The 26939-nt window shown below is 40.9% G+C and overlaps 1 protein-coding gene across 2 annotated transcripts; it reads right to left on the reverse strand.

Annotated features, from left to right (window-relative positions):
• On the reverse strand, positions 1–26645 carry LOC132131101 (midnolin). 2 transcript variants are annotated; one of them, XM_059543036.1, is made up of 8 exons: positions 26630–26645; positions 20539–20770; positions 18413–18500; positions 18259–18321; positions 11241–11702; positions 10985–11105; positions 10587–10892; positions 1–3145 (listed from the first exon to the last, which is right to left on the reverse strand). In XM_059543036.1, the coding sequence occupies exons 2-8, from the start codon at positions 20760–20762 to the stop codon at positions 2883–2885; spliced, it is 1527 nt and encodes a 508-aa protein (XP_059399019.1). In that variant the 5' UTR covers positions 20763–20770; positions 26630–26645; the 3' UTR covers positions 1–2882. The 2 variants fall into 2 exon arrangements, with proteins under 2 accessions (XP_059399019.1, XP_059399018.1); XM_059543035.1 differs by lacking the exon at positions 26630–26645 and adding an exon at positions 22945–26612.
• Between the last annotated feature and the right edge of the window lie 294 nt (positions 26646–26939).

The raw sequence follows: 26939 nt of genomic DNA on the forward strand, positions 1-26939 counted from the left end.
AACTTTTTTCTTTCAATTTATTACCTAAAAAAAGAAAATGTCCTATCACAAGTCACACTGAAATGTATTGCTTAAGAAAAAAAATATATTTAGATATTTTCCTTTTTTTTTTTTACTTGATTATTTCCATTATGTTCCACAAAAACAAAACAGGGCACAGCCACGCCCTTTACTGCCTTCTGCCCACTTTAAAAAAAGCACAAAGAAATACATAATTCACAGTTACCATTTTGGTTTCATAAATTAATACAGTCACATATGTGCTACACCGGTCTATAGCTAGAACATAGTAAATTGTTTTTTTTTTTCTCAACTCTTGTAATCAGTTTTCATTGGCTACAAGAAAGAACAGGCAACTTAAATGATGTGATCAGAACTCCACAAACTATTGAAAATGCTCCCCATTCCCTCCCTCCACCCTTATTCAATTACCCAGTCCTAAAACTCAGATCATCTCCTATGCTTTTTGAATTTTTTACTTTTTTTTTACCGCTTTACATATAGGTGAGGCAGACAGAATATATTTTATACATATATAAAAATTAAACAATGATTTTCTCGGGGGGGAGGGAGAAATCATCCATTGAAGTTGTTTATTTGAGAAGAAGGGAAGTGCATGTTGTCAGTGTGTCCTTAAAGGACATCTCAATTGAGAGTTAGGGCACTTTGTTGATATAGCACTGCAGTTGAAACTATATTTTTATTTCAATTAAATTTGTAAATTTGTTGCTTCTTTGTAGGACAGTAGGGTTCAAGGGACGTAATCAAACAAACAATGGAACACACTGATGGAACCTGTTTGAACTCCAGGTCGTGACTGGTAACAATCAAACCATAAAACACACAATATTCTACCACAGCTCCTATAAATTGATAAAAACCTGCAAAAATGTGAATTGATTTGTTCCGATTTTTTTTCGTACACCGAAGGGGCAAAACTTTAAGGCACTGAAGCCTTGACATAATAGAGCCTCCACCTCCTAAACACAAAAACTGCCCCCGAAAAATTTATGCTTTAACAAAAACACTGGACAAAAAGAAAAAAAAACATCCCTATGTTGTCCACCACTCTGCAAGTGTTTCGATGATGAACGTTAAGGCCACTTGAACAGAAAAAAAAAAGGAATAGACAATGTTCCCCTTCAGGTAGGTAATCTCATTGCAAACTCAGTGAGTGCAACATCAGTGTGGTTCAGGACATTTTCACGTTTATTTCCAAGAAGTCATTAGGGGCGAACGTTGGTTGCTAACATCCCTGTTAGTCCGATGGGAGTGTTGGGGGTTTGCTCTGAGGATCCCTTGGATGTTGTGAGTAGAACATGTTCCGTTGTTCCTTAGTTAGTCCAGGAATGATCCATGTAAAGTAGAATTCCAGTCCTGTTTTGGTTTGAGACTGATATGTAACATCATGTTCCTACTTCAAAAATCCCAAGTAGCTGGAGCATTTTTTTTTCTTTCCATTTTCAAAAATTCATGCTTGTATATCTTTTCTTTTCAGCACCAGTATCTCAGTATTGTTGTTATTATTTTCTTCTATAAAAAGGATCAGGATAGATCACGCTTTTTCATGCAAAGAGAAGTCCCATATAGCAGCAGAACCGTCTGTCTGTGGAACGCCTGATAGAATATGTCAGTGCATCTACGTATGAGGGTATGAGGCACTATCGAGAGTGGAGGATACACTCCGGTCTGGATGTTTACATGGGAATCTGCAAAGAAGTCTGGCCAAATGGACAACTAAATATTGGTAGTCTTAGTAAAATTGTATCACAAATGTAAGTGGTTGCTGGGATAACACCCTTGAATGGCGGTTTGTTTTAGTCAAATGCATAAATGAGAGATTCCACTTTGGCAGAGCGTGCCATTATAATGCACAATTGTAAACTATTCCTCTGGCACCCTCTCTATTATACACATTTAAACAGTAACAGGAGAGATACAGTGTGTATTTAAATGATTATATAACATCAGATTCATCTAACAGCCTTGCTTAGCAATTGCTGTTTTACGTTTGGTTGGTTTGTATGTTTACACGGAGGTAAAAAAGAAAAGCCATTTTTTATATATTCTAAAAACAACCTACTTCACAAGCCTTGCATCTTGCTTATTTTCGTTTCGTTTCATGTTTTAGTTTCCTACTTGAACCTCTGACTTTAGTCGAGTGAGCTGTTGTTGAGAAAACATTTTTTTGTGTAAATATATTTATACTAAACATGCACTGTGCCATCTCTTGGTTATGTTATGATATTATTTGTCTATTTAAAATCACGGGTGTGTGTGCAAATGAACCCTCCTCATCTACAAGATAGAAAACCTGAATGCTTTGTGGGTAATGCTACATATTTTGTATCATCATCATGATTCAAGAAAAACAGGACTTAAAAACAAAGATAACCCCCTTCAAATGATTCTTGAACTGTGAATGCCCATTTGTAATGAAAAAAAGGAGGAAGTAGCTTCAGTTTCTGATTTTTGTTAGTTCATTGTGCCTGTATTTGGCCTTTATGGCTCTTCCCCCTTGAAATAAAAAAAAGTAAAGAGAAGAACAAATCTCAACACCAATGATGTCTGCTATGCTCATTTGTGTTTACTTAATGGACGTTCTGAGTCCAAATTCTGTCTATTTGTCAGTCCAATCCATATCCAAACATCGTCATTTGAAAATTGAGTCTATTCCAAGATCAAAGTCTATCAAGGATGAAAGGTAAGTAAAAGTCTGTGACTATTCCTTTGTGTAAAGTCTTCGTGGTCACAGAATAGATGAGGAGAGATGCCTACGAGATTCTGAATGTGCAGCTTTGGACACAGTCTTCAGAAAGTTTCCTCAGTAAAAAATGTAAACCTCAGTCTTCCTCGATGAAGATGGCACAACCGTTGTTGCTTCAGGCCATGATGAATTCTGATTTCATATCAGCTTTGACGTCTGGCTTCCACACAGAGTCTTCAAAGTCCAGGTCCAGGGAGCCTTCGCTAGACATACTGCTGTTACTGTTGCTGCGTCCACCCTTCCGGTTGGGGAGCCAATGGTACGGGGCGCGGGAGTCTCGCCGGGCCTTCCTGCGCAGGCGCTTCTGCTGCATGAGCAACTGCAGTCGCTCCACTTTGCAGCGCGTGGCTCGGTTCTCTGTCTGACGCAATCGGTCACCTGAAGAATCAGGAAGACAAAACAACAGTAGTTAGAGTCAAGGTCTGAATTTTTGGTTCAAGCTAAATGGCGCTGGTTAGGGGTAGTCTAAACTGGCAAAAGAATGTGCAAAAATGTACCGTTCTAAAATCTAAATTTCATAGGGCTTGCCTAAACATCTAGTTGACTTGAACACAACAGCCTAAAAGAGAATGCAGGTGTCTTGAGAATTTACAACTCTTTTGGGACTCGAAAAACAATGCAAGATGTTATAGAGCAGCCAAAGGTGTTAATCTGAATGTAATGGCACAACTTTAGGGGTAAGGAAGTTGGGCAAAAATAAAAGGAAGTTGACTAGTTAACCAATGACTCATCCCTTGCTGGCACACCAATGCTTTCTAGCAAAGCAGGTTGACCAAGAAAGACTTGGTGTGGATACAATCTGCATTTGAGCATCAAATGCTAATGACTAGCATCCAAATCACAACATAAGGCGGTGACTATCTACGCTAGTCTTTTCAGCAGGGGGGAAATGCTGGTGCAATACACATATTTGGTCTAGGAAAGAATGACTCAGTGCTTTGGATCCCGACTGCTGATCCTGCTTAATGTTATCAAAGGCTGAGCGCTAGATAAATAAACTCAAGTCTGAGTGGTGACGCTGATGTTCTTAAAAAGGCATGCTGCGATTACCCCCACCCCATTGCTCTCTCTTTCTCCCTCCTTCTCTCTCTTTGAATCGGTACAGAAATAACTACTCTCCGCTGCTGTCTCATTTCAAAAGAGAACATCCCAGTATGTGGCAACAAGTCCTCTCTTCCCTTATCAGAAACGGTTCGAAATGTCCTGCCAGGCGTGCCCTTGAGATATGCAAAATGGAGAAGTGCATTCTTACAAAGGAACCCACAGTCTTGTGAGGAGACCGACGCCCACGCATGCATGCACACACATTCCCAAGCGATACGATCTTGACTTTGCTGTTTCTTTAACAGGAAGCAAATACCTTGTACTTTCTAATCTCACAAACAATGCTAGGGTTTTAGCGGCTAATGCGCCAATTAAAGGGAAAAAAACACTAGGGGGTTTTCCACACTACAGCTCAACCCTAAACCTTTAATTTATAAATATATTCAAGAGAATGGGAGAGAACAAAAAACCACAATCGCTTAGCCAGCTCCATTAGGAACTATCCCTGAATTAAATAATGAAATAGCCAGATAGAATGTCAATAATCCAGAGCATGGACTATCTTTCATCGCATGTGCTCCACACACATACGCACACAGCAACAGCAGCAGTAGCTTTTAACATGGATCGATGGCAAATTAAAAAGACCTATTGATTAAACCTTAGCTCTAGCGCACCAATCCATCTCCAGGCGAGGACACTGCTATTGGCCTTCAATAGAAAATGCAAGCAAATGAAAATTGTAAGCGAAGTCAGGCCCTTTTTCCCCCTTTCTTTTCCTGGCCTGAGCTCATTGAACGAGTAATCACCCACCCAACCCCCCAATACCAAGACCCCTACCCCCAAACACACACATAGTTCACTCCTCCCCAATGCCTCTGGAGAGAAAGACAGACAAGGAGGTAGAGAGAGAGAGAGAGAGAGAGAGATAAAAAGACATGCTCTGGAATTCCATCCAGAATGCAATAGAAAAAGAGACCAGATGCATATTCTCATTCCCTAATCAATTTCATCCACCTCTCCATATCAAAATGAAATCTGGATTTTATGTGGGCTCAATTTCCCCCCTTTACTTAATATCTTTCCAGGGTGGGCGGGTTTAAACCGTCTAGGAAGGATTTGCGCTATAAATGTAAGTGGTAGTTTTAATCATTTGGATATTCGTAGAGAAAGAACAGGCTGTACAAAGATCAACAGCAGACATCTGCCAAACAGTGCATTCCTAACCTGGTTAGACAAATGAGATTTGGAGCTTGCTCTTGCATTTTAGTATGATTAGAGAGGTTCTGGTCTAAAGGGACTTTATGGGTTATAAAGGTCTTTGTCCGACTAAACAAACTCAACAGATACACCATTCAGAAAGGGTCTCTACGCTAATGCTTCTGCTTTTCTCCTTCATCTGCCCTTTCAAAGAGTCTACTTGCAACTCTCAAAAGTAGGGCAGCTACATCACCTTGCAGCCTGTGAGCTCTTCTGTGCATACCAACTGAGGCTGGTGGAGGAAAAAAAACTAAATGTACTAAATGATGGTGCGGTGCCTCAAGGGACCGAACTACAGAAATCTGTGAGAAACAGAGCAGTGGACTCATTAACAGCACTGGGCACGGTGTGCCACTGTCAAGGTATTGTATGAAGCTAACAATGGTCTTGGCTTCAAAGCCAAGTCCTTTTTTTTCTTTGTGAGAATCTGTGGCCCCTGCCTATGTCTTTTCCCACACAGTCGCCTTTCCAAACATATCCATGTACAATGTAAAAACACATCACCGCTAGTTTGGCATGGCTTGGGGGCTGTGCTGCAAGAAAAAATTCACTTATCCTGAATGTTTGGAACAACTGCCGCATCATTATTAGGATAACCGTGGCTGCCTGTGGGAGATACTCAATGTGGTCATTTAGAGGGTTATTATTAGGCTACAGCATGGCCAGCAGGCCTAAAGCCATCCCAACAGATCCTTCTGGGCTGTCGTGAGTGCAAAAAAGATGAACGGCTGCAGTAGGGGGCTGGGATACACCAGGAACAAAGGCAGCACAAGCAGTGCAAAAGCACTGTCCCTTGCTTCCAAGACCCCTCCCTGCGCTAAGGTTTGGACACATACAGGGGGTGGGTGAACAAGAACAGAGTTATTTTGCTGCCAGTGATGATTGCAAGTGAACATCATTGACAGAAAAAGCCCTTCCCCCCTATCTTCGCCCTCTCTACCCTTCCCTTCCTCCCCTCATCCTCCTTCGCCCCACGCCAATGATGCATTGTCTCAGAAGGAGCCGTGTGTGCTGCAGTGCCCTCAACGCACACTCAGGCCTGCGGATCAAATTAGGGGGGTTTGGGCAAAAAAGGCTCGTGACGAGCTACCCCGAGCCTCAGGGGGAAAGGAGTGGGGGGTGGGGGTGGGGTGGAAAGAACAAAACAACCCCAGCCCCGCCTCCTGCTGCACAGCTGTTCGGGCCTGCACATGAGATATACACCTGGCTTTCCTTTCTACCCCCCTCCCCCCAGCACCCACATCCACCCATGCGCCTCCTCCTCAATACAGCCATGACGGAGGCCTCAGAGGAACACAGAGAAAAAGAGAAAAAGGCAAAAGAGAACATGCCTCAGTGGGTGGAAGAGATTACACACAAAAAAATCCCTCTGGAATCTAAAAAGTAGCAGCGTACTGGCAAACAAAAGCTGGAATGTTGCACTCGCCTCATGCTTTTTGAAGAGAATGAGCTGATGTATGAGAATGTATTGATCCCCGCATAGAGGGAGAAAGATCCAGACCAAGTGCTGATGGCCACGCGAGGGGGGAAATGGAGAGGAGGAGGATTAAGAATGAGGAGAGAGTGAGTGCAATGGAGGGAGGATTTTTACCCAGTCGATGAGGCTGCAGGCATTAGGTCAGTTGAGCAGGGTTTTGGGTAAACATTAAGCCCAACTCTATATGTTAGCCCACACTACAGTAATCAGGGAGTCTCAGCAAGCTTCCCTTTTGCCATTGATCCATTAAAGATCAGCTTAATTAACACTTGTCTTTGACTTGTTTGTTTGTTTGCCTTGATAAGTCCTGTGATCTTTTCGAGTCTGGGTGCTGAAATCACTCTGCATCAAGGGGAGATGTCTTGGCAGTGGAGGAGGAAGTCACACAAAAGTGAGTGTCAAACATCAAATTCTGGCACATAATACTTATTTTTCATCCAGGTTTATTAATTTACCAAAAAAAAAATACAATTAAAATGCAATTCACACCTACAATAAGTTTCAATATGATTAGCATGATTTACATTTTTGTATTAAAATGTATTCTGATAATATTCGGAGGCATAAAAGTAAAAACTGAAAAAAAGAGAGAGAACAAGAAATCTCAAACTGTCCTGATATCAAAATAAAAACAACAATACATATATTACATTTGTAATAATTAAAAATAATTGTAAAGATTAATGATATTGTTACTTCCTAGGAATAAAAATGTTACTAAATATTGTAACAAAATTACTTCACTGCTTATTAATTTCTAATTCAACAAAATCTAATTCATGTAGTGTGACCAACATGCAAGAAACAAATAAAACAGTGAATTGTCATTAAATTGAAACTTTACTTAAAAATGGTATGAAAGATTTTTTTAAAAACCATATAGATTTAGCATTTGCTTTGTCGAACCAAACCCCCTCAGGATCTTCTAGCAGAGTGACGAGATCCCCCCCCCCCCCAAAAAAAACACACTTTTATAGTTCTCAAGCCTCTGCGATTCTCCTTTTTAGATGTACTCTGTGATCAGTAGGTGCTCCTGTTCTATAAGCCGGCTGAAGCTAACTCCCAAAGAGCTGGGACAGGTGCCAGTGTTGCCTCTGGGTTGGGAGGAGCTCGGAGTGGGCGCACAGCACAGGACAAGCATTGTGTTCAGCCATCTGCACTCCTAGCAAGAACTAAACCAGAGGAGCGGTCAAATCCTGACATCTCCATTGCTTTTCTGATATGACGGCACCAATGACCCTGCAGGGAGCTGTGGTCTCAAATGACCACAATTTGCATACTAGGAGCAATAAAAGGCATCGGATATGGTTTGCCATGGCCCCTGCCTGATGATCAGCTAAGGATAGTCGGCCTGGGGGGTTTCTTACATGCTTGGTGGCAGTGAGCAAGGAGGGGGAATTAATTATTTAACCCCAGTTGAGCTGGGCAGGTTTGAGCACCGTTGTGACATGGTGAGAGCCCTGGGGCACTTGATCAAGCAATCTGCACAGAAGCAAAACTGTCTCTTTTGGGTTAGGGAAAAGAACTTGGCAGTGTTTAAGCACCAGGGATGCCAGGACAAAGAGGACTGAGATCTTGACATTTCACATCGTAGCAGTATGTACACAGCAGCCGGGAGCATTTGCTTTCAGTCGGATTAAATAAGCGAGGGAAGGAATTTGAGCACCCTTCCTTATTCTTTCTATTTCACTCCGCTAAAATACAGCTCCACCCTGACGCTCTTGCACAGCCCAAACTAAACTAACCTGAGCTGACAGATGCAGAACGTTGAGGGGCGAAAGCATTCCTGCACAATCTTCCCCCTCCCAGTTTAAGAACCGTTTGGCCCCCGCTTCCCACCCTCCATTTAGCGCATTGGCCAGGCAATACCAAATCTAAAGGCCATCCCCAAGTTTTACCCTACAGGCTTTCATTCATTCACTCCACCTAAAGTACAAAAGGCAAGGCTGGTGGACCACTGCAGTATTAGAGAACACTAGGGCAAACAAAAGGGGTTGCCTGCAGTGGGTAAAGGGGGCTGAAAGACCCTAGCAAACACAGGAATTTGAGTCAAGAATGGCGACCCTCTTCATTCCTTCAGCTCTCCATCCCCCATCTCCTCCCCAACCTCTCTGCAAATACTGACTATAGTCTGTCAAAGCCAAATGTCTAGAAGAATCCAAAGATGTCTAAATGAGTATGGTGGGGATATCGGGTTTGTTTGGTCTACAATCACATCAAGTAGACAGCTGCTAAAAGTATGTGACATTTCAAAGAGGTTATGAAAGACACTGAGGTGTCTGTCCCATGTAGGCACGTTGGTCACCAGGTGCCAAAGCATATATGTCTAAGGTTACGTGTACACGACACAGTGTAGTCAAAAACGGAAAAGTTTTTCCCTTGCGTTTTTAAAAATTTCATGTATACACGACAACGTTTTCAAACGATTTGTGTTAATAATTATTTGCGAAAACGGCCAAAAATCTAGTATTATTTATGCAAGGCCAGTAGTTGGTGCTGTCACCTTGTTAGTAAACAGTACCTGAAGGGAAGTGATGATTCAATGATATATAATATTGGCCAAGTAAATCCACACTTTACTGAAGAAGTATTAGCAAAATCTTGAGCAGCAACAATAGTACCATATACTCCACCACTGTTGTGTATGTTTGTTCACGCTTGCCTTTAAAATCGACGCATACTGCGCATCTCTACATACCTAACAAGTACTACGCACATGAATGACGTCACTGTTTTCAATGATTCCCATACTGGGTGCCCTTTTCACAAACTTGCACTTTGAAACCCATTTTCAAAAATATGCATTTTCAGTCCCCAAAACACTGTTGTCGTGTAAACTAATATTAAATAGAAAATTAAATGTTAGTCGTTAAAACACTGTTGTGTAAAGGCCCCTTAAAGGGCTCAAGACAGCTATCTAGCAATCTCACAACTAAATCTTGCTGTTGAAATGCAAGGTGTTTTTTTTTCTCCAGAAAATAGCCACAGCACCCTTCCCTTTTTTCCATCTTGCCCAAGAGGAAGCGCCAAATAATCAGTGGGCAGTCACTGGCCGGATATAAACAACAATTTTATGAATGGACTCTTGGTATTTTCCCTCCACCGCCTCTTGCTGACTTTCAAACACAATGAGCATTCTCTTGGAGCTCATATTTCTTGAGTGAATCTCTATTTAAAGGCTGCTCGGAAAACAAATGTCCATTGACTAGCCATGGCCCTAACTGATGGGATGGTTTTTGCATTCAAGCAAGAGTGAAACCAGTATGATGGCCCATTTACTTTCCAATGTGGGAGAAGTATGAAGACCAATGGTGGAGAATTATGCAAGCAGAAAAATAAGTATGTATCGCTTAAAAAAAAAAAGTAGGATTTCCTAACCCTTTGCGAAAAAATCAAGTGACCAAAGTTATTAGACCCCAGTAGTTGATTATATGTTTTCATATTGTGCTGCGTTAGCTTGGTATGCTTTTAATCTAGTCTAGATTGATAACAGGCCTGTGCTTTGAACAGTGCTAGGATGATATTTCTTCATTATCTCCGTACTCTCCAACAGAGGTGTTTCATGACAGAGCAGTTCAATTTCCTCCTCAGTACTGAAGCGAGCTGCCCCAGATAATCAGTTTTTACCAGACAGAGCGGCGTACCTGCCACACGTCTGTGAGTGCTATCTCGCTTCGTTATCTCTCTCCCTCTGGCTCTCTGCCTCTTTCCTCTTGGTAACAGAGTAGTCCACCCCCATTCTTTGCCTCTCAGAGGAAAGAGGACACCGTCAGCACAGAGACAAAGCCAGACATGCTGTGGCTGCTGAAGCATGACTACCAGGGCCTGAAAGAACAAGCTTAGTTCTTCCTCCCCCTCTCTAACATCTTCACTTTTTTTTTAAATCCTAGCACTCATCTTCGACCCTCTGAAACTACATAGACTCTACGTGAATATGAATCTTGAACCTCTTGGCTAGATCCTAAATGCTACTGGCTACAGTAAATGCACTAGGAAATTAATCAAAGCATAATTTCTGGCAAATCCAATACAACTTACCAGGAGGCTTGCACATGCGGATCTGGCTCTGGCACTGCACCAGTGGGTGGAGGGTGGGCTGGGTCTCAGAGGGCACTGTGGTAGGCAGGGTGCTTAGTCTGGGGGTGTGGGGAGGTGAAGGTGGTGGCGACGGTGTGGGCGAGCTGGGGCTGTTGCAATGGGTCTGGTAGCGGAGCTGTGTGAGCGACGGTGGCATGCCCTGGTAATGCCGAGTGGCACTTAAAAGGTCATTCAAGATTTGAAGGATGGTGCCTATATCTCGTCTAGGACGTCCGGTGCTGTCCTGACAGTTGGGATGCAAAGTGCCTTAGGAAAGAAAAAAAACAATATAGAAATAAGATACAAACTACAGATATATAACTATTTTAAATAAAAGTGTCGTATGCGAGAAGTTGTACCTGAAAATGTCCCAGAAAAAACTCCAGGAGCATGGTTCACAAAACTTTCGATGATAGCCCCTGGTTTGCGGGATCTTGAGGGAGTGTTACAATTGCCAGATGTCTTTGCTGGGCAGCTGGCCTGTGCAAGACATGGGCCAGTGGCCAACCATAAGTATAGTTTGCACATTCTACCAATTTAATTGGTAAACATAATATATCACCATTATTATACAAAATTACTGAATTGGATAATGCAGGGCAAACAGTAACTAACCTCTGGACAGGATGCTTCAGGGCTAGGGCTGCTTGGAGAGGTGGGACAGGCTGAAGATGGCTGCTGGGAGTGAAGAAAACTTCCCGGGACTTGAGAGGGGTGTGGTGGAGGGCTACAGTGCCCTGGGGCTGAGGTGGGGTACATGGGAGGAATAGATGGGATAGAGGGGGAAGGTGGGAACGCTGCTGGGTAAGATGGAAGTGTTGTGTTTGGATGATTAGGATGTGGGTGTGAGTGATGTGGGTGAGGGTTGTGTGAAACCCTTGCCATCCCAGAGGCAGAGCCTGAGGCTGCATGCTGTCCTGTCGTGCCCTCTGAACTCCCACGTGATATGAGATGTCGATGCTGTAACTGTGGGCCGCCAGAGTGCTGAGCTGCCAACTGCAGTTGGACAAACATCATATGATCGCCTACTCGCAGAGCCAGTGTTAAAGGAGACCGTCCCGACAGGAAGTCGCTGACCTGTGAAAAGGAAATGAAGAGGGGGTAGCTTTAGTAATTCCCTTTCCACTGCTCTATACTGGAAAAGAATTTGGCGACATGACTGAATGCCTTTTTATGAATAAGGAGAAGTATACAAAAGGCGCACACACACAAAACACTCTACCATTCAGCACACCCACGAAACACTAACTTCTGTCTGGCCCCAGGCCTGAAAAATCAGCTATAGAAACAGGATGCAGACCCACTCACCACACAGTCACATAATAGCTAATTGTTTGAAAGGCTGGACCGGAAAGCCTTGCCCATTTTGGAAGTCGTGGCCTAGTGGTTAGAGTTTGACTCCTAACCCTGGGGTTGTGGGTTCGAGTCTCAGGCCGGCAATACCACGACTGTGGTGCCCTTGAGTAAGGCATCGAACCCCCAACTGCTCCCTGGGCACCGCAGCATAAATGATGCCCACTGCTCCGGGTGTGTGTTCACTGTGTGTGTTCACTGTTGTGTGCACTTTGGATGGGTTAAATGCAGAGCACGAATTCTGAGTATGGGACAACATACTTGGCTGTATGTCACGTCACTTTCACTTTCACTTTTTTTTTTTTTTAGTAGTACCCAGATTGGAAGTTGAGCCAAGGGGCTCTCCGATCCCTGGAAAACAAGTCAAGGAATACTCGTATTGACTTTACATTCCATACACTGAAACTACCCCCTCCTTGTTTGATTTCAACCTTGTTTGATTTCGACTTTCTTTGTTGCATCTTAAGCTTTGATAATAATAACTGGGGAAAGATGAAGTATGACTCTAATGCACAAGCATAGAAGAATCAAATGTTCCAGAAAAAATAAACAATGATAGCTGTGAAGATTCCTTCATTAGATCTATTCAGCTTCCAAGTGTGCTTGTGTTGGCTGACCTGTTGTTAACTTTTTGAATCACTGTGGCCTACCCTCTATCGTTTTCTTCTCTAACTCTACTCCTGATCTATTTTTCCATCAAGCAGCCACTCTTGCAGTCAGGTGACCTTTACTATTCTGTACATTTTACTGACAGACCCTAAGAGCCAGACACAGAGACCCTTTTCCCATCTTTAGAAGAGATTAAGTAAAAAACCATCTTGATAGCTAAGTATGACTATGGATTAATAAAAATACACTGAATATTCTGTCAAGTTTTATGATAAACCCTGTTTAGAGGTCATTGGTGGCTCACCCCTGAGTGAGGATGCATCCCACCCCTGACTGAAAGCTGTCTTGTGAGTTGATCTGCATCTAATGCACAATTCAGATTCCAACAAAAGATCCCTGTAATTTCTCAGCTTCCATTAGCATATAGTGGAGCAACTCTGTAAAGTAAAGGCTTTAAATATCTGAAGCAAGGAGGGCATTGAACATCCAAGCACTAATAATTAAAATTATTTGGGCCTGCAAATCGCTAAGTAAATCATGCCAGACCCCACATTAGCCTAGCCTTCCAGATCAGTCATCATCAAGGCCAAGCATCAAAAAAGCCCAGACTCATCCCACATAACAAGAGAGTGCATGAACCTCCACAAACCAGAAAAAGTGCCTCTGAAAGGTGAGGACATGGTCTGCAGAGACATTCTCCACAGCAGCCGTCAGTTTGAGTCACATGCTTCTGGTGCAATGACTGAATGACCAAAAAGACAAAGACACAGCGGGTTTACGGATCTGAAGTCTTCCCTTACACAGCATCTAAGGAACGTGTGTGCAAGTATACATTGTACAATGTTTCTGTGGTGTTTAAGAGTTCTTGAGCTGACTGGAAAAACAAAGATATATTAACAGACCATTTTGGAGAGTCTTAGTGCTTGTGGAAGAAAGCCCATATTTAGTAACCCTCAGAAATCTGCCTATAATCAAGAGTTTTAGAAGACTTGTGGCCAGAAATTCCACACTTCACCTAGCACAGCTATATAGAATCTGTCAGGTGTACATAGCCTGAAGTGTCAACATGTAGTCTATATCACCTATAATGGATAAGGTACTCAAAAGAGACCGCAAGTGTACATTTGCACAGGGCTCTTTGTTCTTAAGGCCACTGACTCTCTTTCTCTCGTCAAGGCACACAGATCAAGTTCTATAACAGAGTGCTCTTGACACTGGCTTGGAAATTCTTTTGAAGCCAGTAGCCTATCTGGATCCACCCCTTCTTCACTAACTACATGAAAAATGAATAAACTGGAGGTCATAATCTCTAAAAAAACAGCCCCATATGGAATTTGCAACCATAAAGTTTTCCACAGAACTGAAACAGCAATAATTCAAAGTTTTACTCTTCTTTTTTCATTTATACAATATAATATGCTATTAATAAGACTATAGTATAACGCAGATTCATATCAAATATAGTATTTTGTAAAAGTAATGTATTCTAAAAAACATACAAAAATATTAACAATTGAGAAAGTAATTTTTTTCATCTCCAGGACTATTAAAAGATTGTACCTTGAAGCATAATTTGTCTTACTGCATTTGCAATATATATATTATATATTTAATAAAATATATAATATATATATATATTTTTTTTTTTTTTACTTAAATATGAACAAGTTCACTACAAGTAAAAAAAAATCTGCCAGAGTAGTGAAACAAAACACCCTTATTTCAATATTATTTAATAAAAAAGTCTTGATATCTTATGTATGGAGGAAAATTTGTTTTGATACAAGGGTTTTTAGACATTTAATTGGAATACAAGTCAAAAACACCAGTTAAAAAGACTTGAGACAAATTTCACTCAAAAATCAGTGCAGTATCTGCAGATTTTGTTTAGGCTGATTTAAATGCAACAAAGATAGATACATACATACATCTATGGCAACAAAGTTACCATGTTGAAGAATTGTATACTTGGGTAAGCCAACAGACTAGAGCTACTATTCCTTTATTTTTACCCTTCGTCCATTTTGATTTGTTGGGGAGGCATTTTGCTCTGCATTGGGCTGTGGTTGCTATGCAGTGAAGAGCGAGTGAAGGAGAGAGAAAGAAAGCATGATAAGGGGAGACAGGGGAGGAGGGCTAGGGGAGAAGCCTTGTGGCGAGAGAGAGAGAGAGGGTAGAGGGGTGTGAGGATGCCAGTAGATGCTGATGTAATATTCAGTGAGAGTATGCCTCTAGCTCCTTCCGTTTTTTTTCCTCCCTTCCAACTATATAGCTGACAGTTTTATTTATTGGGGTCCCTGCGGTTCAAGGAACTCATTTGCAGGCAGTTTCTTCTGTAACACAGGAGATGCGGGGCAAGAGCTTGGAACAGCACCAGATTGACGTTCATCCACAGCCTGAAGACACCTGTCTATGAGGGGTCAAGTAAGAAAACGGGTTCTTTTGATACCAAGCATCACTAAAAGACTACTGGTCACCTATCAAAAGCCTTAGCAAACACGGAAAGTTCAAAACCAGCTTATTAACCCTCACCATAGACTGGTGGGTTTTGATCGTACCAATATAGTCCTCACAAAGGGGTATGAAGGGTGTGGATGCAACAACAAGCTCCTTCACAATAATCAACCACTTGCATCTTTCTTCAAACCCTGAAGAGAAGACTACCTTCAAAGATCTCACTCGAGGGGTTTGACCTACTCAAGGTCTACATGAGATTGAATGGTGAGGATTCAGCAGGTAAAGACTGAAACGATCGGTCAGAACCTGCAAGGAGCCTTTTTCAATCATGCCTGTTGACCAAAACCATTAATGTAATTATTCCAAACCTACATGACTATTTTCTTTTTCTGTGGAGAACAAATTAAGATAAGATTTTATATATATATATATATATATATATATATAAAGAATAAAGGCCATACAGATTCAGAAGGGCATGAAGCAAATTTCAAATTTTGCTCCTGCTGTGTCCACTCTTCCTCATTCTCTGAGCATCAAAGATATGCACCGTGAAAGCGCAACACCTTTTTCTTCAGATGACTGAACAGATTTGTCTGGGTAGGCGAGAGACTGAGTCAAAACAGACGTGTCGCACAGCCAACAGGATTCAAAATATCTACAATCATGGGACTCGGTATTAATTAATGAATTAACAAAACATGTAGAGAAATGTCACCCAATAAAGAAACACTAACAAGGACACGCATAAGGAACAGTGCTAAAAAAAATGGCTCAATACAGAAGACGAGTTTGATCCTAATTAAAAAAGCTGGTGGCTTGGTTATCAGCTAATGAGAAGTTCTCCATACCCCCCCCCCAATCCTCATTTTCAGTTCAGTCACGAAACTGAACACTTCAATCACAAAGGCGGATGGGAAACAGGAACAGTCACGAATCCGAGTGATTGCCCATGTCAACACAGTCCCTCTTGGATTGGGAGTGCTCTTCGTGCGAACACACATAGGCATGGGCCAGATCGCTGATCAGAGAAACACAAACTAATCTCTCCTCCCATGTGCCAGCTGTTCACATGACACGCCAGCACCAGTCTTTTCTATTTCAAATATCTGTAAACTAAAAAAAAATCCATTGTACATATGGCACAAAAGCCATCGGCATCCTATGGAGCCTTGCCACCCAGTGTGACGTGCGTTCCCACTGCTTCTATTTTCATCCTCAATCTATACCTAGGTTTCTGACTCATCACTGTCCTTCCTGGCAGTCACATACAGATCAGACCCTCGTCCGGGGTGACGTCACTGCGGCCATCTCTCAGATTTAGTTACTCTCCTTCCCTCGCTCCCTCCGAGAAGGGGGTTGGGTGGGTGGAAATGACAAGGGGTGACTGAGAGGTGACTCGCTCTATATGGTTGGATCCTATTATTTGCATCTGTCCGTTTTCAGACACAATGACAAGCCCCCCAGCCCCATTCTAAAGTGGGTATGTGGGTGTCTGGAGGGTGGAGAGTTATGACAGGAAAACATCTCTAGAGAGAAGTGAGACTGGGGGAGAGGCGCTTGCTTATAGAAATAAACCGCTATGTTTTCCTCCAAGGACAAAGCGAGCAAGCTACCTGCCTTTAGAGGCGGATTAGCACCGAAACCGCTAATTAACAAACTCTCTCGCCTGAAGAATCAAGACACCAGTCATTACATCTACTTGATGGGCAGAATCACCAGCAACAAAGTGCCGTTTGAATAAAAAATGGCGTTTTAATGTTCAAGAGGATGGCTGAACAATCAAGTGGAGTGCAGAAACTGGGCTAGATTTTCCCTTGGAACTAAGAAACTCCTTGATGTCATTTCATTCTTCCTCTTTAACGGCGGGAGACTATGGAGAGACACGCGAAACCACAGCATTTTTAAATTATAGGCCAGAAAAAGCTGTTAGGCCAGAGTAACAAGGGGAAAAATGCTATTCCAATAATTGCAAGCCTTCCCTTTCCATAAAACAGTCTGGTTACAAGGAGTCTGAGAAAGATCTTTCCCTGGAAGCAAGCGTCACAGCTCTTAGAATTCTGCTATGTACTGTATATGTGGTTGTCCGCTATAACTATGAATCCAACTTTACCTATTCCTACATGGCAAGATGGGCAGGTATCATTGAGCGCAGATCACTACAGTCGTTGTGGCTGCACGACTGACTAATTTCAATTCAAAAGTAATATGTCTCATATTTGACAATGATACTGACTCAGTTCATGTCCATAACCATGAAGCTACAAAAAAAAAAAAAGGACACAAATGATGACTAAAAATGAGGATTTCTAAAAAGGGGCCGTTTCATAAGCGACCAGATGACACAGTTAGCTGCCTACAAATATTAGATCAGAGGAAAAGAACAAGGAATGTTTGCACAGTACTGCAAAAGCTTGAAAGGCCAAACACAGCCACTTTGAACAGGTTAAAAAGTTTTTCTACAGAAACTTTTGTATTGAATAAGAGCGGTACACTCCCCAGTCTACCCTTCCCCCTCGTACGCACACATCCACACTCCGTCACACTGACGTCTTTACAGATAGATGCTTTCCTCTCCTACACAAATGCACATGCATATCACTCACCCACAAACAGAATAACTCAGAATAACTACGGATTTCCAAAAATATCAGCAAAAAGATGCCACAGGCCAATTTCATGCCCATGTAAGTGTATTTGGAAGATATTTTAATCAATATCCAACAACTGATTGGATGACAACTGCAATATAAACAATGTGAACAATATGTTTGATTAGTTAATATATCTAATAGCTAACATTTAACCATTAGCTAGAAATTAAAAATAAAGCAGCATTATAATCATAGTTGGACACAGATTCTTCCACGTGAAAGGTGGCTTCTCAATGAATTGGCTTCTAGATTGGGTTTGCCTCAGCTCACAGATGTTGCCTGGAAACTGGAAGGTGCTTCTTAAAATATGCGTAGTAAGTGTGTGGAGGTCTTTAAGTTAAAAGCTTAGGAGGGCATCATCTGTATCCCATTCACCTATGTGTCAGTACAACATCTTGCCAAGTAGAGAGTTTAAAAATATACAAATGATCCTTTAAAAAAGAGCCAACTTGGCCACTGCCCTGGCAATTAGGTTAAGTGTACACACAGCTGTCCAATGTAGTGAGCCACTGTGTAATTTAAACATCTACTGGGATGACCTTATTAGAGTGAAACCTTACCTGCGTTTCTGTCAAGCTCTCCAGCGCCTGCATTACTGACTGCTCTGGTCTTGATGCTTGAGACTTTGAGAAGAGAGATACGACAGGGTAAATATGTGTGGAAAAAAGATCTGGCCAAGTGTAGCACATGTAATGTAGCTCAAGCTCTTTTTACCATTAGGCCTGCTTCAACTGTTGGAACCAGCGTTAACTTGCTCCCATCCGTTATTCCCAAATCTTGAAGTTTTCCTGAACTCAAGCGTCTAGAAAAAACAAGGAGATGTTAGACTTTCCTAGACAAATTCCACCATGTTATTTCCAAAAAAACAAATCTGTTTAGGATTTACTTTCTTCTTCCAAGTACAAATGATATTTAGAAGAATGCTTCAACTGAATTTGTTGAAAATTCCATTGGACCCCGTTGAATTTCATTGCATGGCTAAAAAATACTGAGACACTTTCTTAAATATTTTCTTTTTTGTTCCACAGAAGAAAGTCTTAAAGGTTCGGAATGACACAAGGGTTAGTAAATGATGAAAAAATCTTTATTTTCGGGTGAACTCTCTCTTTAATTATACACAAAAACCATCATTAAAAATCTCTCTCTCTCTCTCTCTCTCTCTATATATATATATATATATATATATATATATGTATGATGTTTTTCTTTAAATCTAGATAATACATTTTTGGAAGAAAATATGAAACAAAGTAAAATAATTCTAGGCTAGTACATCTGTAGCCTATACCGGAAGACCAAAAACCACAAGGGGTGTCTTAGTCTTACAACATATGTAAATAAGCATGTTTATCCCAAACCAACCCAGCATGAATCCCAGTGTTTCAAATACACAGTCTAAATGTATTTTTAACCAACAAATCGGTAAAAAAATATCTGTCTTAGTGGCATAAATGTGCATACATGTGCTCAGGCTAAATGTCACCACCTCCTGCCGAACAAAGGGACTGAGCACTTGGCCTGGAGGCAGCTAAACCAAACAGAAGAGATTAAGCGACTCTCTTCTTTTAAAAGGATGATGTAATTTGGTGGTGATTACTTGTGAGGGCTTTTCAATCGGCCCAATTCAAAGAACAAACAATGCAACTGTTAGGGTCATTTGCAAGTGACAAAAGGGCTTCTCTCTCACCTCCCAGCTCCACCACCCAAGCGCAATTGTTAGGCAATGTGCAAACTGCACTGAAACTAACATTACTCCGTTTTCTCTTAATGTTTGCTCAGAATTTACTTACACAGAGGTGCGAGTCCCACTAGGAATGCTTTATTCCCCGGCATTCAGTTTAAAATGACAAATACTAATCAAGGGATTAGGAATGTCAATTTATATGCATGCACTACTGTCACTTAAACTGCGCACACCTTTGGGCCCTTTACAATGGAAACAGTAGTACAGTTTCAGGTGTAATGCAGGTTTCTGCACCTTGCACATGACCTACATTAAACTGGCTTCCACAGCACACTGTCAACAGCATAGATCACTTTCACTTATCTATTCGAGAGGTTGTGGCCTGCCACAGCAATAATATCATGGAAGATATGCAACATGGACTGCAAAGTTGCTATGCATTTAACAACCCGAAACCAGGGCTCCATGATGCAGGTGTCTATGGCAAGCCATTTAAATATGTAGTCTGTAAAACTGCATATTTTGTACTAGTAACTGTCTACCTTTCTTTGTCATAAATACTAGCACTTGACTACTCCAGTAGTGACTACCATCTATTCAGTTAGCCAGCAACTGCTCATTATTTGCATACTAGTGATGACTATTTTGCTAGTCCTTAATATCCCAATATTAGTAACCATTACAGTAGTACAGATAATAATGACTAATTGAGTAGTTCAACACTACTAGTACCTAAATTAGAATAGATACGAATAATTACTAGTTATATGAACCACAGAATTGCAAATGGTTACCGGTAACAACAATAGCTACTAGTCATTACTTAAAAAAAATAGTTCAGGAATATGCTCCAATGTTTACTGAATAATTACAAGTGATAAATTGAATAGATACTAATCATATGTAATGTTTTCTCATCTATATTTTCTAGTGAAATACAAATATACACTTTCACTTCTGGATCAAGTGCTAGTAATAAAAACAAACACTCATAACATAATAATGTAAGAGCCTACTAGTCAGTTTAAATGAATAAATGTTAAAACGGCTTGCCATCAGAGGCTGAAAATCTCCATTCGGAACCCACCTACTGGCTCTTAACCATTGTTAAAAAAAAACTATCCGTGCAGTCTAACAGTATCAGACTACTACTCACGTTTCTTTGTGTAGCAGCGCGAGTCTTTCTTTGGGTACTTTCAGTCTTTGAGAGAGTCTTCGCTTTAGCCCTTCCACGGTCTCTTCAGCGGGAAGGGAGATCTCGATGCGTGTGCCGGTGGTGGAGTGGATGTACAAATTCATGGGGGGCTCGCCGGAGACGCTCTCGCAGGACGGCGCAGCTCCGCGACTGCTGCAGCTCCGGGCGCTCGGATGCTGGTCCATTCGATAGCCTACGATAGAGGAGACAGGGTCGATGGAAGCGGACGGAAAGGACTGGATCTCTCAATGGAAAGCTAAATGTGAAAGCTCTTGGAAAATATTCCCAATGACTATTCCCGTTTGGTGATCGATCCTGCTTCTTATACCGCAGTATCTAATTCTCTCTTTCCAATAAAATGCGTATTCAGTTAAAATGCATAACTGTAGTCCTTTGTCGTTGACAGTGTACGGCAAAGCCAGCGCGACTTTTTTAGTTTTTCTTCCTTTTATCTTTTTAAAGCGAAGCCCTCATCAACTCCAGTGAAACACGCATAATAATGCCCGTTGTTTCACCGAGTCTCGCTTCCACTGTTCCGCTGTGGTTACGCCCACAATAGCACTGCCCAATCAGACGAGGCACATGTAATTCCGTCACTTGTGTAGCCAATGGGAGGATGTGCTTCTCACCCACGTGGAGCGCAAACCCCGCCTCCCCTCCCCACCACCACCACACACATCGCTTTCCTCATTGAGGACAGATCCAATTTGAGTGGGCGAGGAGCGCCAGTCCACTCGAACCAATTCCGCACCATTCATGAGGCAAACTGTCAAAATAACAAAAGTCACCCAATATAACCTGCCATGTTTAAATAGCAACACTGAACGCTCTGTTTACTAAATAAAATCTTACATATAGCTAAGAAAGATAACCAAGAAGCGTCTCAAGTTGCATATTTGTTGCCCACTGTGTCAGTTTATTAACGTCTTCTTCCACAACCATAATTGTTTTAGCGATTTTGTGATATATGTGTGATACGTAGGCGTATTGTACACACTGATATGGGTGAATCTTCATTTGTATTAGCTACATGAATGTGTATTCATAAATATGTATAAAAGTTAACGCCTTGGTGTGAGACATTTAAAACGTAACATTTATAACGTCTTGAGATATTCTACAGAATGAGTATAGGCACAGCGGAATATTTAATACTATATAACGATCTATATTTCAAAGCTAAAATGCATTTTTAGGTCAGTGCTAGACGACAGAACACTTCCCTTAATTGAAGAATCATCCATATGCAAATATAGGCTATCATTATACACGCATGTTCTAATAGCCTGTAATCTTTCTACGTGTGTGCAGCTTACGTTTAAAAGCATGCATTACGGTTATCATTATCTCTATTCAAATAGTCCCCCATAAAAGACAGTATGCTGTTAAGGAAACGCTGCGTCCCAGTCATATAGTATAATAAGTATCGCTTGGGGCGATAGGCTACATAAATTAACACTTACGTCACTCACTATCACGATCTCGTGCCAAATGTGCTGTAAGCTACAGTCTGCAAACGTCTGCAGATGCGAGGCCAGCTCTGATACAGCACCTTATCTGCGCAACAAAACTTAATTACTGATGTAAAAAAACGGTTTTGGGTTATATAGCAGATATGCTTTGCGAAATCCAATTGTGCCTTATGACAGAATTTACAACTTATTCACGTGGTGCACGAGCACAGTCATCACTGACTTATGTTAACCTGTAAAATCGATCCATCTGTAAGCTACTGTGTGAAAGCAACAAAATACTTGAGCGCCTACCAGTGGTAAAAAGAGGTAATGGCGACACCAATTTCTAATTTAGCAGATCCATAACAAGCCAATTTTTTGCATAAGCAAGAAATAAACATCAAATAGAAGCTTAGGGGCTTAATATATTTGCGCAACTGAAAGTAAAAGTTAACACAAACTTGAATATCTTGTCATTTGCCTATCCTCATGTTGTTCCAACCCCATTTGACTTCCGTAGAGTCCAAAAGAATACTTTAGGCAGAATGACAAGCTGAGTTACTATTTTAAGGAAGAAAGATGCAAGTGCACGAAAACTGTTCCTAATATTTTCTTTTTTCTCCACCGAGGAAAGTAAGTGACACAGAACAATACGAGGATGAGTAAAATTACAGTATTTTATTATTAATAATAATATTATTTTGTGTGCGTGTGTGTGTGTGTGTGAAAATTGTCCAAGTTCAATCAGTCACAAATCATCTAAAAAGTCAGAAACTAGTTTTTACAAAGAGTTTTACCCAAAAGCTTTAAAAAAGTAAAATAATAATAATAACTCAAATAGAAAAGACAGCAACCCAGCTGTTGCACAAAAAAGTTCACCATCCTTATTAGAAAATTTCATTCTGACACTCACCAATTATTGTGGCGAAAACTTCAAAGTTTCGCGACAATGTCTCAGAATCCTCCACAAGGTTGCCTAGTTTTGGCATGTATAGAGAAAAATTGAATGTAGTTTAGATTTGTCCAAAAAAAAAAAAAAAAACTCCACTAGGATGTGTCTACAACAGCCGGTACGCTTGGTTTAATGAATCAGCCGTCCCAGAGCAGACGCCGGGTTAAATCCCAAGTCTTTTCCAGTGCTCCTGCTATCCGAAACTACTCCGTGTGACAGCATTCGAGCGCTGGAGTTCAAGTATAACACCTCTTTAACAAAGCTGCTCACAGAAGGGGTGGAGACTTTGCGGCTTGCGACGTCAGCATGTGTTTTAAGGTGGAGGCCCCAAATCACATGCTTGATTTGATTCTGTATGGGCATTTCAAAATATTCTATGAATTTCTCACTTCACAATCACTCAGATGCAATCTAAAAGCGAAAACGAGGTTTGTTTGGTTGGGGAAACACACGTATTGCAAAAGTATAATATCTGAGCCACCTTAAAAGAGGTTAACGTGGAGAAGCGTTTGATTTTTAGGAGGGGCGTGACTATGTCTTGACGTCAGAAAGAAGTAACTGGGCAACCAGTCAAGGAAAACACATTGCTTGGATACAAGAGAAGTCGACGAAAAACAACAAACTTACGAGGAATTCAAATCGCAGGAAGTTTGTGACGCCACTTCAGTAGAGCAGCAGAGATGTTAAAGATGAGAAACTATGATGAAATAGATCAACATTTCAAGATATAAAAGTGTGCATATTATATAAATATACTTGGAAGTTTAAGCCGGTAAACTCTACCATAGAGCAAACTCTAAAATACAGGACTATATAGAACTATATTTCAAATTAGTAACTGAGAAGTCATAATGCAGAAATAGCACATATGATAGTGTATATTAATATGCAGTGGAGACCAGAACGAGGAAGTTGACAATGGCGATATATGTTGGTTTTAAACAACTCATTCAAGACCCATTAATCATTTTATAAAATGAATAATAAAAACTAATTTTCAGCTTAAAGATATATTAATGCATTAAAAGTTGTTAGTAGTCATAATAACAATGTACCTACAACTTTATAACACAACAGTACTGTAATGTGTTCCGTATTCTCGCATTAATATCGAGTCTAACACCTTCCCTCATCTCCTTTTTGAAACAGTGACACAGCAAGGTGGAGGCCATAAACCTGAAACTGATTTAGAATTTGTAGATGATGAATTATGTCATTGTACGGGTTTTACTAACAAGCTGACACAATGTGCTCTAAGAAGGTTTAGCTGCTTTTCCACCCTAAAGGGAATTAGGTTGAAGAGGTTTTTCGTCTCTTGCCAATTTAAACAGCATTCAGTGAATCACTTAGCCTTATTCATGCAAGCTCGTCTTTAAATGGAATGGGTGGATGTGACCGATCTGAAGTGTCACGTACAATGGGTATCTTTATGTGTAATCAAATGTTTGAGACATGTGTGGGACATATGTGGGCGTCTGTGCATGTGTGGGTGAGCAGCATTCCAAAGCATCAAAGTCATTCCCGTTCCCATTTTCAAGTCTGAGATTTGTTCAAGTCTGTATCCGTCTGTCCATTCCGATTGTTTTTTTACCCTGATTCCTTTGTTAAAAACAGAGGGGGAAGCATTGGGCCACACCTGTCAATGCGTAGGGCCATGGCTCATAGGTATGTCAACAGGAAGTGGGAATAAATGAGTATTGTGGGAATACAAAAATTACACAAGAATCATTTACACCTCCACCTAATTCACATGAAAAGGTTATTAAGCAAGAAGATGGCTAACTTTGCAGGTCTGTTTTTTCCAACTGAGTGTGGGTGATTTTTGACTACTGTTGTAATGCCTTGGGCTGGTAAGATTTTTTAATGATATTTGGCCTCACTAAGGCTGCATTTATTTGATTAAAAAATAAAGTAAAATAGTAGTAATGTGAAATATTATTGCAATTTAAAGTTTTCTACTTTAATATATTTTACGATAAAATGTATTTATAATTAGTATATACTAAGTTTGTACGAACGTTGCTGTGGACGACTGCAAATATCTGATACCCGCAATTAACCAATGAGAATCAAGTATTCCAGATACCGAGCCACTCTGCCAATGATTTGTTGAAAATAACTGTTGTGTAAATTATGACGCACTTAACATCGCTCTTAAAATCATCTAGCATATGTGATGCAAATAACAGCTTTCTCATTACTTCAAGTGGGTAATTCTGAGATAATCATGAGCCCACTGATGGAGGTATTCTAGGTATATAATCACAATGTTGCGTCGTTTGTTCCAGGTCTTAGTAGCTTTGCAGGCGTATCACATTTGTATAGTCTTGCATAATTAGCCACCTGCCAGGCTTGACCACGTTATAAATGAAAAAGTTCTCGAAAGCACTTCTTTATGGAAACAGAGTGCAACCACTACAGAAATCACCCAACACATGAGCCAAATTCCAATGCAAATGAAGCTTGTTCTGCTTGTTATTAATACACATTTCATTTGGTATTATACAAGACATCACATGATGAATTAAGGCGAAATAGAATTACAGGAGAATCTTTGTTAGCCTCATGTTCTGCAAGGTTTATTTGTTCTCCGCAAACCCTCGTTATCCACCACCCACTCAGCAGCCCACACTCAAACACACATTCTCCCATGTACTCTCGGTAGCCTGCAGGCTTAATCTTGGGTTGGCTCAGATTAGCAACTTCCCACGTTAGGCTAATTTAATCAGGACACAGCTCTTGAGAAAAGCAATGCACGGGGGCTGTGTGGCACACTGACATTTTACCTGTATCCACTGTTGGGCTGGTTGCGGTAATCTAATCATTGATATGGAAGGTTATTCTGGCCCCTCTGATTCCATCTGTGACGTAGGAAGCTCAGTCATCTTGCGTCCAATCAGACTTTAAAAATAGAAGCCTACACTTCACAGGAATGCCATTATTTCCCGTCACTCTTTGAGCTGCAGTCCCCACGACCGGCCTTTCTTGCTAATGTTCCTACTGCTTACTTCCTTATTTCCCTGTGCTGTTCAAGTCCACCACAGAGAGTTCAATTGTGTCAGTCCGGTAAAGCATTTACATGTGGGCCATGAGATTGTTTACTTTTACAGCTTCCCACATAGTGACCGAAGGAATCAGTTTATGACCTCTATGAAGTGTTCTTGTGAAAAGCTGGATTAAGTCTAAAACATTGCTGGCTTCCTAGAAACAAGGTAATCCTGCTCCTGCACAAGATTGCACTGTCAGTTGAGCTTGCCCATATGTTGCTTAATTAGAAGTCTGTGCAGTATTAAAAGTGGTTGATAATTATTTAGGTTCACAACTCAAGCATTAAAAAGATATATTTTTAAAAGTACAACCGTGCTAACATATCGGAAAGGTTCAAGTTTCGACATTCTCATATTGCTTGATTTCAAAGGAAATATGTAATTTGTTCATGCAAATTAACTCTTTTTTGTGCTTTTCAGTTCCTCATTAGTTGACAGTCAAACAGCTGCTAAGGTATTATGAAGCAAGCATTTGACAAAGCAAAACTGTCTGCATCAAAAATGTCAAAATCTGAACAGAATTACAGTATATTTAGCATAAATAAAAATAACACAAATAACAGCACATTTATATATTACATCCAAGTAAGATATAATACATGGAGAAACCTATCCGTCTGCATTCCCAGTCATTTCAATGGCACTTGCTCGGCTGGCGTTGAACCCCATAGAAGTATGCATATGAAATCCAACGGCTTTGCTCATGAGCACTTGTTTTTGCAGCCAGCCACGTGACTAATCACTCTAGAGCCACAGCGAAATGACGTGGCCATGGAGCTGATTGGATGACGAATGGACACACTGTACAATCCCAAACTGTTTACTGGCGTTTATCCAGCCGTGATGTCAAAAGCAGCAGATAGAAACAAAAATGAGGCATTAAATAAATGAAGTCAATATAACAAAGCA

The sequence above is a fragment of the Carassius carassius genome, chromosome 48 (genome assembly GCF_963082965.1).
Source record: "Carassius carassius chromosome 48, fCarCar2.1, whole genome shotgun sequence".
NCBI classification, from domain to species: Eukaryota; Metazoa; Chordata; class Actinopteri; order Cypriniformes; family Cyprinidae; genus Carassius; species Carassius carassius.

Bases quoted from the DNA above. Each gene is read 5' to 3' on its own strand.
- LOC132131101 (XM_059543035.1), bottom strand. From the start codon at position 23,020: ATGCCAAAACTAGGCAACCTTGTGGAGGATTCTGAGACATTGTCGCGA. The intron at 11,106-11,240 runs GTTAGTTACTGT...TGTCTTGCACAG, and splicing joins CTGAAGCATCCTGTCCAGAG to GCCAGCTGCCCAGCAAAGAC. The intron at 3,146-10,586 runs GTAAGTTGTATT...CTGATTCTTCAG, and splicing joins CCGCATGTGCAAGCCTCCTG to GTGACCGATTGCGTCAGACA.